General features: G+C 51.3%; 1 protein-coding gene across 7 annotated transcripts in view; it reads left to right on the top strand.

Moving 5' to 3' along the window:
* Window positions 1–17,975, top strand: part of Iqsec1 (IQ motif and Sec7 domain 1) — a 329,466-nt gene that overhangs the window by 228,223 nt on the left and 83,268 nt on the right. Inside the window, exon 1 of one of the 7 annotated variants that reach the window (XM_013352978.2) lies at window positions 69–323. The exons of the other annotated variants lie outside the window; for them this stretch is intronic. Coding sequence (XP_013208432.1) covers window positions 256–323 — 68 coding nt within the window. The 5' untranslated portion in view covers window positions 69–255. Of the gene's footprint in view, window positions 1–68; window positions 324–17,975 lie in introns of those variants that run through there. 7 annotated transcript variants of the gene reach the window in all.

Genomic DNA, 17,975 nt, shown 5'->3' with positions numbered 1-17,975 from the left:
CGCCAGGGTCTGGAGCTCCGGTCCTCCAGCAGCAGCAGAGGCCAGCCAGGGATAGCGCCGCCAGGAACCTGCAGTGGCCTGGGGGAGTCAGGGCCTTGCCCTCTCCCTTTCTTTGGACCTTTTTGCTTTTCATCGTCATGAAGAAGGAAGTAACCTGAGAGAGCCCAAGACAAGAGCCATCCCCTGACTGGGAGGAGAACCAGGATCCAGGGCAGTGGCAAGGTCCCCCAGCCACTGGACCCCACTGATCCAGGCATGAAGGGTGATGGTGGTGCTGTGTGGGGCCTCATGTGGAAATACTGCATCTCCGTGAGGACCCTCAGGTACCAGGGACAGGGTGTGGAGGCGGCTTTGCCCTAGTGGGCCAGGTGAGGGACCTGTGTGGTTTGGAGGTCTGGGAGGGGGCAGGGATGGAAGACAGGAAAGGCTGAACCTTGTACCCTCCAGAGAAATGTGAAGTCTAGTGGCAAGGAGGGAGGCAGGAAGGAAAGCAGACCAACTCTCAGGGCTTGCACTGGCTGCTGTCCCCTGGGGAAGGCCACTGGAGGTACAATGAACAGGAGGCATAAGACACCCACTGGCTTTGAAGTGGGACTTGGGTACCCCCTCCATCCCCTAGGCCTGTTATGCCTAGGTCAACAGTACCATACTCTCTCCTTCAGTGTGTAGTGGGGTGACAGTTTCTCTACCCTCCACATCAGTCCCCTCATGGCAGGGAGTAATGTCCAGGAGCAGGTGCCAGGCTGGCCCCCTCAGACCTGTTTGTGCACTGACCCAGTCTCTGCGGTGAATTGTCCTTTCTGAAGAGGCTTTTAGGATTCATGTGAGGGTTAAATGTGACCCAGCCCCGAGTGCCAGCAGACACTAGCTAGTGTCAAGTGTGTAATTACCACAGCCACTGTTAGATCCGTCACCCTACCTCTTCAGAGGTCTGTGGGAGGTACCTGGAAGGTGCCCATTTAGAAAGAGTGGAAGAAGGTTGAGCAGGACTTTAAGAGCCCTTGGAGAGACAGACCACCTAGGAACAGGGTTCACCTGGGCATGGGACTGGGGGGCAGGGGTGAATACCTGGGCTTAGCTCTACCTTCTGCCACATCTGATAGGACTTGTCTGGAGCAGGAAGCCACAGGATCTTAGGCAAGGCTGGGTTTTCTCCTCTGAAACTGGAACCATACGGGCTGTAATTTGCATATAAGAGGACCTAGAAGCGCCACCCAGTGGGGATATACCTTGTGTTTTGAATTCCTCCTACTAGTGTGCATTTTACTTAAAGAGAATGTTTCCTAAAGAATAAAGTAGCAAAGAGTCCTTTCTCTTTCCAGGCTCTGCTGTATCTGGTATATCAACCTCACAAAAATCCCCTTCCTTTGCCTATATCCTCCCCGCTTCTCCTCTTTCCTCCACAAAATATTTGTGCTATCATATAAGAAATACTAGTAGCAAAAAAAAAAAAAAAGCCTAATTCAAATAAGATGTTGTATCGATGATAGCAATGATGATGAACAAAACAGAGGTATTCAGGAACCTGAAAGCTGAGGTAAAACCTCCTGAGCTCCCAGAAGCCCAGGGGAAAGGGGAAATGCAACTGCCCAGTTCACACCCACTTTAATGTGAAGCACATGTACAGTAGCCACAGTTGCTCCGCTACAAGGCGAGCCTGTCTAGAGCCCTGGATGGCGGGCCTTGGGCCCAGACAGATTTATAGTTTCCAGGCCAACAGTGAGAGAGAGGCATTCTGCTTAGACAAAGATGCCAACTGGTTGTGGGAACCGAAAAGCAAAGTAAAATCCAGCCCTGGAGTGAGTCACTGGGCCACCTTCTGCTTTGGTCCATGATGGACCCCCTTGGGTGGATAGTTAAGAAACCAGACCAGGCAGGGCTGGAGGCAGGGCCCCATCAAAGTGCCTGATGTTTTGGTCACACAAACTGCAAAGGGTTTTCCTGCCTCAGTCTTTCCTAAGGTCTCTAGAGGACCCTCAGGAAGTGTTCAAGAATGTGGTGGGCCAGCATGGAGCACTTCTGAGTAGCTGTTGATACAAAGGGTTGCTCTGTGCCTCAGTTTCCTCACCCACAGAATGGGAACATTTTAGAACTTCCTGTGGGAAGGTGGGAAGTGCTTGTGGCCACTGTAGTTTGTGCTGATAGGTGGTTACTTTCCCTTTGGTGATGAAAGAGCAGCTTGGGGTAGTTGTGGCGCTGTGATCAGCACTGAGTTTGCCCAGTCCTATACGCAGCCCCCATAGGTACCATGTGTCCTGTACTCAGCTAAGGAGGATGGCTCGAGGGTGGGCGGTTATCCAGGAGCAGTGTATTCTTTCCAGATACCCGCCTCCCATCCCCAGAAACCCGAGGCCACTCCTCAGAGCCAGATATAAGGAGAGCCAGCCCAAGCAGGCTCCGGGGCATTCTCAACCCCATACTAACTGCCAGGGGAGACCCAAATCCACAAATCTGTGGTGGGGCAGAGCTGGCAGCCGCTGGGGAACAAATTGGAGGGTTGTGATGGGACAGCACATACTTTTCCACTTGCGTCTTCAGATTCCCCTCTGTATGAGCCTGTCACCCCTGGCTGGGTCCCACTCACATCTGGAAAAGCATGAGGTGTACATAGAGCTCTTGCTGCTGTCGGCCCTGGCTCTCTGCCAAGGCGATCCAAGGTTCCAAGGCAAGGTCTCTGTGAGGGCCATGCCGGTTCTTTCTGACTCCTAGTGCAGGGCCATCTGGGTCTGGTGCCCAGGCACTTGGAAGATGTATCTTTATTTGTTGGGAACTTTGCTAGGCTGTCTCCACATCCAGGGAGAGAGGCAAACTGAGCCAGTACTCCCGATTAGTGTGGACTCTGGTGAATAGTGCCAGTGGAGCGCATAGCTATGACCCTCCCTTTTGTCTCCCTTCCTTTCCTTGAGTTTAAGTGGGGCCTGAGGCAGTGGGCAGAGAGGAAGAGGAGGGGCCCACTTACATTAGAAACTTGGCTTAGCCTTGTAGAAATCACTTTGGAGACTTTTGGAAAGCAGCGACAGGTTGCCTGCAAGCTGGTCCCTGTGAGGAGGAACCTGTAGCTGTCACTTGTCAGCTGTTTTATTTTGTGTGTGCGTTGGGGAGGGGGGAGCTGTTGTTGTTTTGTTTTGATAACTATGCTCTCTGGTTGCTTTACCAATGAGCGTCATCTGATGACATTGATACTGTAAGTGGCCTTCAGCAAATGCTCAACCCATCTCTCCGTGGGTTGCCTTTAGCTTATACCTCAGCAGAGCTTGTCCCCATCAGGCTGTATTCCCAGCTTGTCCCCCGCAGGCCATATCCTCAGTGTGTCTCCCGTCAGGCCAAATCTTCAGTGTCATAGTTAGCTTCAGTTATCAACTTGGCATAAATCGAGAGTCACCTGGGCAGAAACCTCAGCTGAAGAATTGCCAGATCAATTTGGCCTGTGCCCATGTCTGTGGAACATTTTCTTACTTGCTAATTGATCTAGGAGGGCCCAGCCCACTGTGGTGGATGTCACCTTAGGAAGGAGGGCCTGAGCTGTATAAGGAAGGTAGCCAAGCAAGCCCATGAGAACAAGCCAGTAGCAGTTCCCACATGGTGTCCGCTTTAGTTCTTGCTTCCAAGTTCCTGCATGGACTTCCCTCACTGACAGACTGTGACATGGAACCCTTTTGTGCCCCAAGCTGCTTTTGGTCAGGATGTTTTATTACAGCAACAGAAGCAATTAGGACACTCAGCCTGTTCCCCAAAGACCTTATCCTTACCCTGTCTCCCATCAGACTGAATCCTCGGCCTGTCTCTGTCAGGTTCGAGAACGGCTGTCACATATTGGCATAGTTAGACAAGAAAGATGGGTTTGTCCCTTGAGAGCCCAAGATGCAGTCACATCTCCTAGACTAGGCTGCCCCTGGACACACAGTGCTGAGTAGGGTGTGTTCAGAAGAGCAGAGCCACCCCGAGCCTTGTAGGCCTTTCTCCCCTCCTGCTGCAGCTGCCTCTGAGCAGAAGGACTGGGAGCAGATGGCATCCAGGCCCTGAAAGCATCCCAGGAGCTTTCTGGACAATCAGCCATCTGGTGCCCTCCATGGGAGGCCCTGAGTGCTCTTCCCGTTCTGTGCTGTGCCTGCCTGGGCACCTATGACAAAGGGAGCCTCTTTCCTACTTGGAGCTTCCTCCTGCCTTGATGTTGTGCCCCTTCCTTCTCCTCGCTGAGTGACTGGCTCTGCACTCTGGGTCCCCAGCCTACCTGATGCTCCGTGCTGATGAGCCCCCAGTAGCTCTGGGTACTGCTCCCATGGTACTCTCCATTCCCACCTGGGCTCAGCCCTGCAGGCCCCCCTGTTATAATGCTCCACTGTCCACTCCTCTACTGTGTCTTCAGTTTTGAGACATAAATCTGTTGTATAACCTGTGCTGGCTTGGAACTCCCTGGATTGTAGGGCTGTGCTCCAATGAATCTCAGTGCACAAATGTCAGCCCTTCTAGGCCACCATGGTGCTAGACTATAACCTCATGAGAGAGTTTCACAGGCAGCAGTCAACGTAGCTCTAAGAGGCTTGCTACCTTTTTCCTTTCTGTCCAAGGCCCTTCTTAGTGGGCCATACTAGACAGCACTTATTCTCAGAGAGCTCACAGGAGGAGGCCAGGAGCAGCCCCAGCACATGGGAGAGCACCTCTTTCCATCAGGATACAGAGCATTTGCTGAGTGCCTACTGTGTGCCAGCTGAGTCCATAGCAGGTGCTTGACTGCAGCAGTGAGCAAGGTGGCCCACCCAGGTCTCAAGGAGCAGACAGGTGACGATGACATCAGATAGGGGTCACTACTAAGAAGGCAAAGATGGAGAGGTGACAATGACAAACAAGCCAGCCAGAAAATCCTCTTAGAACTTCTATCAGGATAAATGGACCCAAGATGTGGCAAGCCCATGCAGTAAAATGGCTGTTGGCCAGTCTGGGCGGTGGTAGCGCATGCCTTTAATCCCAGCACTCAGGAGGCAGAGGCAGGTGGATCTCTGTGAGTTTGAGGCCAGCCTGGTCTATAAGAGCTAGTTCCAGGAGAGGCTCCAAAGCTACAGAGAAACCCTGTCTAGGAAAAAAAAAATGCTATTGGCCATCGAGGGAGTAAAATCTCACCCCCAGATACAGCCTGGCTGACCCTGAAAGATGTACCAAATGAAAGAGGCCATCATGAAAGCCACATGCTATCTGACTCTATTCATAGAAGTTTCCAGAACAGACATGTCTACAGATACAGAAAATAGAGTCCAGGGTTGCCCTGGCCGTGGAGAGACATAGAAACAGGTATTGGTTTGTTTTGAAAGCAAAGACCAAGTTGAGCTTGAACCTGGTGACAGGCATGGGCTCACTTTAGCTGGATGAATTGCATGGCACAGAAATTACCTATGAACCAAATGGCTTCTACAAAATGAAATGGAAAGTAGCAAAGTGAGCTGAGCAGGTAGCCTTGAATGGAGGTTGATCAACAGAGTGAGTTGGAGAAGACCCGTGGGCAGAGGGAACAAGTGCAATGGCCCCGAGGCAGGAGCCACGTGGCTTTGTGGGTACAGGTGGCGCCTGCCTCCAGGCCACTACACTTACACCGCATTGCCTTACATTACATCTGTAGTTGGAGGCCAGGCTGTCAGGCGGAGTGAGGAAGGAAGTGGGCAGGGCCAGCTCCTGAGGCGGACCTGTGTATGTTGGGGGTGGAGAGACGGGAGGTTTCTAGGCAGTCACTCCACTTCCATGAAGAAACGAGACACTTCAGGGAGGAAGGGGCATGGCAATAAGGAGATGAGGCTATTGTCTAGATAGGAGACCCTGCCACTCAAGGGAGACAGTGCAGGCTACAGATGACCACAGTGAGAATTCAGCCGGACACAGCTGTATTGCCCCCAGGAGAATTGGGGTTGCAGTGTGAGGTGAAAGCTCCCTGGAGTCAGGGCCTGGCTGTGGCCTCAAGGAGGTGGTCACAGCTAGCTGGGGCAATGGAGAGGACTCTCCAGTGGTGGCCTTGTATGGGGCAGGGTCTCTGATTCATGGAGGTCTCGGAGAACCCTCCTGACCCCAGAAGATGAGGGCGACCACCCTGTCTGGCCAAAAATGACACCCTTGGATCCCACTTAGTCCCGAACTGGTTTCAAAGTAAGTAGGGCATTTTCTTCAGGGTGGCCACCTTACTTAGCCTTTGTCGGGCAGGCTCAGACTGGCCTTCAATGGGACCATAGTACCCACATGGCCAGAAACCCAGCTGGGGCTTGGCATTCTAAACAAAGCAGGCTGGCCGAAACTCAAGTGGCCCGAAACGCGATCGGTCACAGGAGGCTGGCCAGAGAGCAGCTGCATTATTTATTGTCTGTCCAGTGAGGCTGTTTGAACCAGCTAGGCCTTGAAGGAACCCTCGGGAAAGTATCTTGTACAGGGTGGGTGTGGGCCCTAGGGTGCTGGCCCCCTCACCTGGGGCGGGGCTTCCTGGATGCTGACTGGGCCGGGAGGAAGTTAGGCGTCAGGGCTGTCGTGGGGAGGTCCCCTGGTAGGGAGAGCCTAAGGTCCTTCGTCCCCAGGGCCCAAGGAGGCAGGCCAGGCACTGGCTCCAGGGAGATCTTCAGTCTTCCCCTGTGACACCGTGAGTACCACTTGCCTAGTCTGGGAGCCAGTGAGGGGCTGATGACTATCAGCAGTCTTATGGGGTCAAGCAGTTGGGACCTTGTGTGGGGACTCATGCTGTTTCTAGGAGCTGTTTTGATTAACTGCTTTTCCCTGCCTGAGAGACACAGTCTGAGGGTCCTGGAACTCCAGGTGCCTCCCTTCAACTGCCAGATGGGAATCTCTTCAGGGACATTAGGCCAGCATGAGCCTGGGGCTGCCCAAGGCCCCTTGGTCTACCCAACTACAGGCATGTAATTTCTTCCAGTACCTCACAGCCACCTGAGAAAGGGGCCACACCTACTCCACAGCTGAACGAACTGAGTCCCTGAGACACAGTGGTTCAGGGCTCCTGGTATGTGGCCTGAGGCACTTTCTGTCCCCACTGCCATCCTCTAGTGACTTCTCAGAGCATGAAGTTTGGAGGCTCAGGGCAGGAGTCTTAGCTAGTCCCAGTCTGGGGTTCTTGCCTATTAGGGGAAATCAGTGCTAGGAAGAGCCTGCCTTGGGGCAGTCCCACCCCACACCCCTGGATGTTTCCTTCAGATGCCTTGTACCCCACCCCCATCAGGAGTCACCTGACCAATGACAGTTTAGCTTGTTTCATTTCTTTATTTCTTTCTGAGCCAGTCCAGGATAGAACCTGAGGCTCTCTGATCCTGGGGCTGGGAGAGTCTTGGAAGACAGTCCTTGAGTAGGAAAATACTTCTCGGTAAAGGGTGCTGGCTTTATCCACATCCCTAGGGAAGTTCCCCTCCCAGCTCCTGTCCATCCTCATGACACCCTAGAAGGGAAGGCTCTCAATGCTGGTTATATGGAAAGCCAAATTCAGCTATGTGGGGACATCTGTCTGGTTGCATTCAGCTAGTGGGTATTCAGGAGCTGGACTGCGAACCTGGAGAGGTTCTAGGCCATCTCTTCACTGCGCAGCCTTCTGCATGGGTGCCAGGGAAGGAGAGAATGTTTCATCACTTCTCTGTTATTGGGTCTGTTTTTCCACATGCCAAGGGCTGGGCTCCCATCTGAAGGTTCCAGGCTAGGTGGAGGAAACTGGACTGGAGGAGTAAGGATTCCTTACTGCTTTTGGTGCTTGGCCAGCAAGAACATCCTGGTAACCCCCAGTGCCAATTGGTCAGATTCTTGCTTATAGCCTTTTGGGGCTCCAGTATCCAAGCTGGATACAGACTCTCATGCCCAAGTCCCATGTCAATCCAACCCAAAAGACCTGAGCACAGGTCAGAAAGGATGTGGCTAGGAACTAGGACAACCAAGTATCCACAGGGACCTCAGGCACCTCTTCTGCCATCTGTGAGCTAGCCAGGTGGGACCAGGAGCCTTTCAGAACTTGGTGACTGCGACTCCAGGCAAAGTTTCTTGCACATTATTCTTTAAATCATTAGATCACATGTCAAGCACTTATCAGGTCCTTACTGAATGCTAAGGCACTCACTCACTGTCTTGTCTTTGGGACTACAAAGGTGTTACGTTTGATCTATCCAGTTGCTCTTCTAGAGAGGGTCCTCAAACAGTGTGCTGGGTCTGAGAAGGCAGGTGACACAGGGTAAGGGACAATGGGATGGTAGGATTGATTTTATTTTGATGGATCCACGTTGCCTTGGAGAAAGCACCTGCTAGTCATTAGGCCGCTGAGGCCAACCGAGGGGTCCTTTATGACCTCTGCTTCATAGTCTCTCATGGGCCAGGCTGCTGTGAACAGACTGGGCCCCAAATTCAAGCCAGTGTGACTCCAGAAATTCTAGGACAGGTAGCAGGGTTGACCGAGTAGAAGGTGAGTTCAGCCTGTGTTCAGCAAGTGGGGCATTGAGGCAAGTGCCAACTGGCACACAAAGTAGGGTGCTGGGCTGTGGTCAGGCTGCAGGTCAGGATCCCAGACTCAGGGTGTCAGCTCTGCTATTTTATTGGTTATTTGACCTTGTTACAAACCATATCTCTGGGCTCAAGCTTGCCACGAGGACCTTGTTACTTCTAAGTGAGAAAAGGCCCAATCCAGACAAAAAAGAGGCTTCAGTGGTTCTAGGAACTAAAAGGTGAAGGAAGGGGTGATTGATTTAGAAGCAGCAGAATTCAGGGGCTCAACTGGTGGATTTGGTGTTTTACAAATTACTTACTGTGTTCACCCTAAGGCAGGCTATCTCAGCGTAGGTATCCCTAGCATGTGGTAAATATTCAGAAAACCTTAGCCATCCCCTTCCATTCAGTGTCACCACCCCGTGACAAGCCAGCTGCGGTGAGTAACACACTTTTTCTATCATAAGGTTGTTTGCTGTGCCCCGGGGGAGGTGGGACAAGAAAAGAGGAAATTGCCACACAGGGCAGTCCGGGCTGAGGAAGGGGTGAGCTAGCAGGCCAGGGGAGGAGCGTCAGACCTTTCCCCAGAGGTTTTCTGGGAGAGGTAGCCTCTGTGTTAGATTTTGATGCAATGGGGGGACTTGGCCTGGGCTTTGAGTTAGGAACCCTGCTTCATCAGCACCAGAGTTGGTATGGGACTATTGAACCCACATGGGAGTGAAAGATAACCCTGGGCCTGGGTGCTGCTTAGTGTTAGAGCACTGGCTTGGCAGGCACAAAGCCCGTGATCCTGTCCCCGTCCTTGGGAGGAAAGAGGGCTCCAGCTGCGGCTGGACATCTACTGTGCCCAGGGTTCTAATACCCTGTCTGTTGCCTTCTTGCACTGTGTAGCTACTGCTGAAGTCTCCCCAGTCCTTTGTAGAGAATGGGCAGCAGTTTCTGGATCCAGGGATTTGGGCAGGACTCATGCTTTGGATAGGTTCCTGACTGCTACCAGGTGGCTGCTGGGATGTCACCCATGAAGGTTACATACAGAGACATCATCATACTCAGAACAGGACTGTGTTCAGGGATGTGTCGAAATACCTTTCTAGCAGGCTAAGTGCAGGACCTTTGTCAACAGCTTCAGTGACGGCAACCACAGTTGGTCTGAAACCAGGGCCTGAAGACAACCGTGGTTGGCATAACCAAGCCTGGCGTGAAGGGTGAAGTGTCAAAGGACAGCCTCTTGGTTTTGAGCACAAGCGTGTTTGAACCCTGTGTACTGACTGATTTCTAGTGTCTTCTCCCATCAGGGGTGGGAAGAGCTGATGGGAAGAACATGGGTGTGGTCCACAGCTGAGGCCCACTTCACAGCGGCTGAGCAAGCCTGGGCAGCTTCCTATACCTCTGGGAGCCTCGGTTTCCTCATCTGGAAAATGAGGTTAACAATCCCAGAGTTAGGAGTGTATCGGGGGCAATGCCATGACAACAGCTCATGGAAGTTCTGGAAGGTGGCAAGCTGGAAATCTCATTGGCCTCCTGGAGAAGGCATGCTGGAGAGAGAGTCAGGCCTATTGAGTTAGACAATGGAGGTCCGAGAAACAGAAGCTCAGAATGGTTGGGAAAAGGTGCTTAGGGATACAGAACTGTGGATCTGAGTTTGTATGCCACCATACAAACTGACTTTTTGCCTCTTCTGCCACAGTAGCATTACAAGCTTTTCAGCTTCACCCAATGTCTACTTGAGGGATAAAATATTTTGTATCCAATCAGCAGTCTCTGTAGATAGAGGCTGTGTGAATATTTGTGTGAACATTACCCCTTGTGACACTGTTGGAGGAAGATGCCAGGTGGAGGCTCCCAAGTTAGAGGGTGCAGCCACACTGGGCTATGACACGGGGGCATTTCAGGGGGGAGTTTCCCCAGGGGGAACTGGTTCCGGAGAGGTGCAGTCCACCGGGTGCCGGGGCAGGGTGAAGCTAGTGAGATGGGGAAACAGCTATTCCCTCACTTCCCCTTTCAGCCCTCTGTGGAAGGTGAGAGGCCTTCCACCTCACGTCCTGTCAGTGGTCACCCTGCCCACACCCCCGGTGCACGAGGGGAAACTGAGGCAGTGATCGCCTGTCACCACAAAGGGCAGACTAGCGGTAGGGGTTCTAGTGCTCTGTGGTCTTCTGCCCCACTGTGTGATCTAGAAAAAGTCACTGAGTCACTCTGGGCCTTAGTTTAGCATTTACAGAGCTGAGCTGTAGTTCTTCCCAGAGCAGAACAGAAAACTCATGGAAAAGACTGTGGCCCAGTACCTGATCTTTCAAGTGCTTAGCATTCCTCCTTGAGTGGTGGACTCAAGAGTCTCCCTTGGTGCCTCACAGTGGGAGACTACTGTACGCCCTGAAAACTGGCACCAGATTCCATTCTGCCCTGAGCAAGCTCGATGGCCTTGGGCCAGTCATTCTGCATCCCTGGACCTTGGCTAACTCATCTGGAAAATGGCTTAGTAAACATCTCAGCATAGGTGAGAAAGATTAACCAATGCCTGGTCCAGATGGATTTTCCCACTTGTTGAGCTGGACACCTAAGCATCTTTTCCCTACTGCCACTTTTCCTGCCCCAGGAGCTGGACTGAGAGAGTTATCTGGCTAACGATTTACCCAGCTAATATCTCCTAAATACCCTCTGTGTGTTAGGCATTGCCCAGAGTGGTGGTGGGGGGAGGGCATAGAAACTGCTGGAATGCCTGATCTCAGGAAAGAGACCACAGAGCAAAGTGGGGCAGTATGGTTTTGAATGGCTTCCAGTGTGGTCACAGAGGACCTGAGGTCAGGAAAATGGAGACCATTAGATGGAGGATCAGCTGGGGATTCAAGCTCCAAGGACAGAGGGACTGGGGGCTTCCAGCAGTATCCTTTTGGGGGATGCCTAGCTGGGCACTAAACTGAAGCCAGTCTGTTGTTGGACAGTGCTCACCTTGTCGCCTCAGCACAGGTTGGAAGAGGACCAGACTCTAGCTGCTGTGGTAGGGAGGTAGTGTGGCAGGCCCTGGAGCCTCATGTGAAGGTGATGAGGGTAGTGAAGAGTCATGCTTCAGAGAGGCAGTGGAGATCGGTCCCAGTGTCAGAACAGAAGCCCTGAGAACACATGAGCACCCAGACCCCAGAAGTCACCTGGCCCAGCTCTGCCTCTGGGTTATGTGCCCAGGATAGGCCCCCAGTTCTCCCTAGTGCTGGCCTTCTGCAGCATGGTAACAGTAATGACTATGGCTAGGCAGTCTTTAGGTGCCAGGTGCTGTGGACTCTTTGTACCCCATCCTTGTCTCACTGTGGTCCTGGTGACATCATGTGGGACTCTGCCATGTGGGGTCAGCTAGACATGTTGAGAACTGGTCTGAAAAGACTAACTAGATTTGAAAAGGAATTTGGGTCCAATAAGAAAACCCAGAGCTGAAATACTAGAGTACTTTGCCTCTAAATGAGTCCAGGTTCCTCTTGGATGCCATGACTGCAGCTGGCTCAAGGCTTTAGAAGAAGAGTTCCGATGTGGCACTTTGAAATGCCCATGGCCGTGTCACACTACACACACTAAGGAGGCCTGTTTGTCTACCAGGGACATCTTTATGTTGAGGACAAAGGGAAATCTCTTGGTCGAGGAGTTACCCCAGTAGTTAGAGATAGGAACCAGAACCCATATACCTCAGGGTGTAGCCCTGTGTTATCCCCTGGCATGGCAAGTGGTGGAATTCTAGGAAAGGTTTCGCTGAACAGGATCAGCAGGGTTCATGGGCTAGAGTTTGTTGTCAGCTGGCTCCCCTAGGGTGCATCGCAAGAAGCCAGGGCTAGAAGAGCTTTGAGAAGTCACGCAGACATTCTCCCATCAGTTAAAGCAGCGTTTCTAACCTTCGGGGGTCAAATGACCCTTAAGCAGAGGTCGCCTAAGACCATTAGAAAACAGATATTTACATTATGACTCATAGCAGTAGCAAAATTGCAGTTATGAAGTAGCAACGAAAATAGTTTTATTGTTGGGGGTCGCAACAAGATGAGGAATTGTATTAAAGGGATACAGCATTAGTAAGGTTAGGAACCACTGTGTTAGAGGGTCCTGTGAGGGATTTTGAGGGGAGGAGGCAGGGCAAGCTGGGTACTTACCAACAAGCAGAGTGTGATGAGCACCAGGCCAAAGGGATGAGGTAAGGGGTGGGACCCAGAACAGGGAGAGGCAAGAGTTCAGCTCAGCTTCAACTTCAATCCCGTTGCTTCAGCTGCCAGCAGAGATAAGGGTGAGTGAGCCCCACCCGCTAGGCCACTAGGGAGGAGGGGAGGGCAAGGGCAAGGGGCCTAAGGGTGGACGTGGAGAACCTAGAATTTGTTTCCAGTTTGTTTGTTTGTTTATAGCGCTGAAATAGAACCTAGGGACTTAGGCTTCCTAGATAAGCACTCTACCACTGAGTCACATAACCTCAAATTCATGGCAGTCCTTTTGCCTCCATGTACAACCAGGCCTGGCTGTTTTCTCCTTTCTTCCTGTCTTTTCCCTCCCTCTCCCCTCTTTTTTTTTTTTTTTTTCTGGACTCAAGCCATCTTCCTCCCTCAGCCTTGTCCCTAGCTAGAAGCACTAGGGTAGCAAACACCACACCCTGCACCCTGCCTGTATCTTGAGATTGTTAAACACACATTGAGCTTGCTCATCTGTATAAGGACTAATCCAGCCACAGCTTTGCTGGAGTTCTGGGTCTCGATGGCTCACCAAGCACTTTGGAGGTTGAGTTGAAGCAGGAGAATTGGTGTGGGTTTGAGGCCAAAATCAAATCAAAAACAAACAAACAAAATGTCTCATGGTTTTTTCACAGCAAATCCTGCAAGCAGGGTATGAGTCTTATCTTTTTGTTGCTGTTTGCTCATTTCGGAAGTAGGGGTTGGATTTAGGGCCTCATGTATTAGTAGGGAAGTGTTCCACCACTGAATTCCTCCTTCAGCTATCTTTTTACTTTTTGAGACAGGGTCTCACTAACTTATCCAGACTTGAACTCTTTCTGTAGCTCAGTCTAGTGTGGAACTTGCAATTCTTTAGCGTCTCAAGTAGCTGGACTACAGGCACACAATGCCCGTACTAGCTTTGACCTTATCTCGCGGCTGGGAAAACTGAGGCATCTGGTTGTGTTGCTAGAATTCTCTTCTAAAATCTGGAAAGCAGCAGCATCAGAATTGGAGCTCATAACTGATCTTTCCTTGGGATTGAGGGTGTGTGCCCAAACACTGACTTAAAAAGAGATTCTAGTATTTTCTGTCCTCTTGGAAGCCATCCTCACTGTTCCCACCCCCTTCGCTCAGGCAGCAGTTGGCAGCGTCACCCCTCCCTCATCTGCAAGAGCACAGAGGCCTGGGGCAGCTTCTGAGAGTTGGTCCCTACCTGGTTCAGAGCTGGTTCCATCTGGTCTGCCTGGATGATGCCCTTTTGCTACCGCCTTCCCAGCCTTCTTCCCAGCCGTCAGTGTCCCCTACAAGCTCAGTGTGTCAGAAACAAGGGTATGATGACACCATCCTTACCACTTCTGGCCTCTTCTTGTGTGCACATCTGTAAACAGGAGTAGTGTCTACCCTTTCAGGGTAGATCAAACAGCCAGATCCAGAAGAGGACAAATCCTTTTGAGGATGACTGTGGACAGGGTCTCCAGTCTCTAGTGTTTTTATCTATGAGGGGGACAAAGATTTCCATTAGGACAGGGGCTGTGTCGTTTACTTGGGAGGCTCCAGGAGAAGCTGGCCCATTAGGCAGCTGGCCACCAGAAACTCATCTGCCTGTCAGCTGTAGATGAGCTCAGAGCACAACCCCAGCATCTTCCCCAGTTATCTCTGGCTGCGTGGGTCTATGGTCTGGTTGAAAAGCTATGAGTTCCCTGGGGGCTGTGGAGACTGCTCTTGGTCCTTCTCCCTAAGCATAGGAAATGCTTCAGGGTCTCAGTTCTAGAAACAGGCGCCCTGGCCTGGGTGCTGCAGGAAGTCAGTGGTGCATTCTCAAGTGCTAGCTGTCACTAGCTAACAAGCTGTGTGGTGCTATGGCTTGAAACAGCAGTGGTCTGTGATGTGGGATCTGTGGGTTAGCAGATCTGCCAGTTTCTGCTGGTCCCCCAGGAAGGCCAGATATGTTAGAAGGCAGGAGACAGCCCTACTCTCACGTCTGTCAGTGGATAGTGTCTTCCAGCCCAGCCCCTTGGGTCCCTTATTGCACCACAGCTCTTGAGATGAAAGAGGATCTCTGCCATAAAAGGGCTTATGGAACCATTACTGATATAAACCAGAAAACGAAAGGGCCAGGTCCTGGGGTGAGCTCCTAGAATATCAGCAGCAGGTCAGGAAGATGGGTGAAAACCATCCACCAGACCAAAGCTGAGTCCTGCTTAGAAATGTGGAGCGGAAGGCACCGGAGCCCACAGTGGCCAGGATAAGAAGGGAGGGGAGAACCGACAAGTGAGAGCTTGGCTCCCTGGGGCTGGACGACAATCCGTAAAAGGATCCTTTGCTTCTGGGTGAGGGATGGAGGCACTCTGATGATCCTCCTCCTCCTCTACACCAGGTTTTTTGGGGGGTGCTTTTTTATGGTCCTGGAGTCATGTGTATGCTCAGTAAATGCTCTACTACTGAGATGTACTTTGCCTCCCACCTGGGCTTTGTGCCCAGGGTTTCAACACAGGCTTAAGAGTGTGGAGCAGTTTGTGGGTTTTATTTGGGGAGGGGGGTATTTTTGTTTTTTTCTCAAAACTGTTCTCTTATCCTCTGGCAACTAAGTCTAAGACATCTCAGACTTTTTCCCTTGTCAACTTCCACACGGCCTCTCAGTGACAAATAAGCCTCTTCACATGGCAGCTCCCCTCTTCCTCCGTGTGGTCTCCTAAAGGCAAGCCAGTCAGTCCCTGACTTCTGAATCTACCACCATAGCAGTGTGCAGAGAGGTATGTGCTTCAAGCACCCAGGCCCAGCCCATGGATCTGTAGAGACTAGAACCTTCTTCCACATTCTAGAACTTGGCCCCACCTCTGGATTGCAGGAGAGGCCAGCTCCCACCGTGGAAAGACCCATCACATGTGCCCAGGAGGGAGACTGTGGCCATAGTTTGCAGTCATGGGATGCCTTTTAGTAGGTTGCTGCCGGACCCTTGTGTCACATAGGTTAGGCAAAGGCCACAAAACTAGATGTTGTCCTGGTGATCCTACACTTCAGTCGCCCAGCTCATAGAACATTCGTTCTATGTGCTGCTCCACACAGCAACATGATGCACCTGGCGAGGTGTGGCAATGCCGAGTACTGCAGCCCCTGCTAGGGGGAGGGGACCCAAGGCCCCCACGACACGTGCCACTCACCTCCAGGGCCTCTTCACTCTTCAGTTTCTTCAGCTCAACTGTTCAAGCCATTTGACAGTAGTTGATATTTGAATGAGATGAAATGAACACCTCCGTCTCTAGGTCCCATGCTGAGAGCTTGGTGACCACATGCTACGAAGTGGAGGGGGGAGGAAGGCTTGGCACCGAATGCCAGCCCTGGCCTCCGCTCTGCAGGCCTTGTGCTGGCTGCTTAGCTTCCAAAGTAACCAGTTGGACTCAGCACTGACTCGGGGGGCTCTGTGTCTGTTGGGGGTAGGTTGGGTACTGGGTCCAGAGCCTCAGCTTCAGCCTCTCACCCATCTCGGATGACTGGTCTCACCTACCACAGCAAACCCTCCCTTTGATCCTTTCCTGCCCTGCAGTATAGCAAGTGGGCCTCCATCCGCCTGCCAGGCTCTTCCAGGAAAGGAGTTTGGCTGCTTTTCATAAGAAACTGTGAGACTCCCTCCACCCCACCCGTGTAGAGCTTAACTGAGGACCTGGTTTAGGGAGACTGTGGCCTTGCAGCGGGTGTGTTTGGATTTGAAGAATGTCAGCATGTGAAAAAGCAGTGTTTGTTTGGTCTGCCACAGTGCTGGCTGTACATATGGGATGCAAGATCCCTTAAAATAAGTCAAGGCTCCCAGCTCGGGAATCCCCCAAACCATCAGGAGCTGGAATCTCTGAGAAGTGTCAGCCCTATGATAGGGTGGAAGCCCTGTGGGTCTGTTTGGGCACTGTGCTTTGTGCAGGGAGGGAGGGAGGTGAGGTGTCATCTCCCTCCACTCCTCACCCTGCCCTGCCATATGACGTCACACCTCAGCCCTCAGCCCTTAACTGGTGGCCTAGCTACCTCTGTTTTTCCTCTCGCAGACGCAGTTTTCAGCTTTGCTGGCCAGGAGGTCACCCTGTGCGTGTACTCTCTCTGCCCAGGGCCTTTGTTTTTGATGAATATAACCGAATAGCTGAAATGAGATACTTTATAAAGAAAAGAAGGGTGTTTGTTTGAGAAAAGAGGTTTATTTAGCTCAAAATTCTAGTAGTAGAAGATCCAAGCATCGTGGGACCAATGTCTGGTGAAAACCTGAGTTTGGTCACAATGTGGTGGATGCCTGGATAGGGGACTGGCTAGAGGGCAGAAAGGCCAATGACCTCACTTTACAAACAAAGCACAACCTGATTTCCAATAACCACAGTCCACTCAAACATTAACCTGTTCCTAGAGTTATGCCCCCACTATCTAATCTCAAAGGTCCCTACCTCCTGCAAAGGGAACCAAGGGTTCTAACTTGTGTTCATTTGGGAAACAAACCACAACCAAATCACCAAAGGCCCTTACTAAGCTCGTGACCCCTGGGCTCTAGTACTGGGAGAATTTTACAGAATTTCACTTTCTCATATTTGTGGGACATGGGAAGAGATGAGTCATGAAACAGTCTCTACTATCCAGGATACTAGGCTGGTATAGGTATGGGCAGGTTGCAGTTGTGGGATGCCCACATTCTCTTCCTACTACACAACCTGCCCTGACTAAGAGGCAGGATGTACGTACCTGTATACGTGTGTGTGTGTGTGTGTGTGTGTGTGTGTGTGTGTGTGTGTGTGTGTGTGTGGTTTATGGCTGAGTTTCCCTGCACATAGAAGGCACTCAATAATTATTCCGAGTAGAAGAATGAATGAAAGCTATGGGTACCCAGAAATGTATCACCATGCTGACCTCTGGCTATGTCTTCTCTGGGATCTATCAGACAAGTGGAGTGATAAGCTGAGACCCCCACCCCCACCTCAGGACCTTTTCTCACTGTCAGGTCCATGCTACTCCCTGCAGCAATACACAGGTTTAGCCAAGTTCTGGTTTAGCCAAATTCTGTGCAGTATTTTTTTTTTACTCTTGAATTCTTTGAGTTGTAAGAAATTTCAACTAATTATTTTCAACTAATATATTATACTTAATTTTTGAACTATATTTTGAAACCTTTTTCGTTTCACTTACTTTTATTTGTATGTGTGTGCACGCATGTGCGTGTGTATATGTGCTAGCACAGCACTTATGCATGCCATGGCACACATGTAGAGGCCAAAGGACCACTTTGGGGAGTCAGTTCCCTCCTCCCACCATGTGGAGTCCAGGGATTGAAGGGTTGAACTCAGGTTGTCAGTCTTTATGGTAAGCACTTTTACTTGGTAAATCATCTCATCA

This window comes from Microtus ochrogaster, unplaced genomic scaffold (genome assembly GCF_000317375.1).
Source record: "Microtus ochrogaster isolate Prairie Vole_2 unplaced genomic scaffold, MicOch1.0 UNK1, whole genome shotgun sequence".
Taxonomy (NCBI): Eukaryota; Metazoa; Chordata; class Mammalia; order Rodentia; family Cricetidae; genus Microtus; species Microtus ochrogaster.
This window is presented reverse-complemented; position numbering and strand designations above follow the sequence as displayed.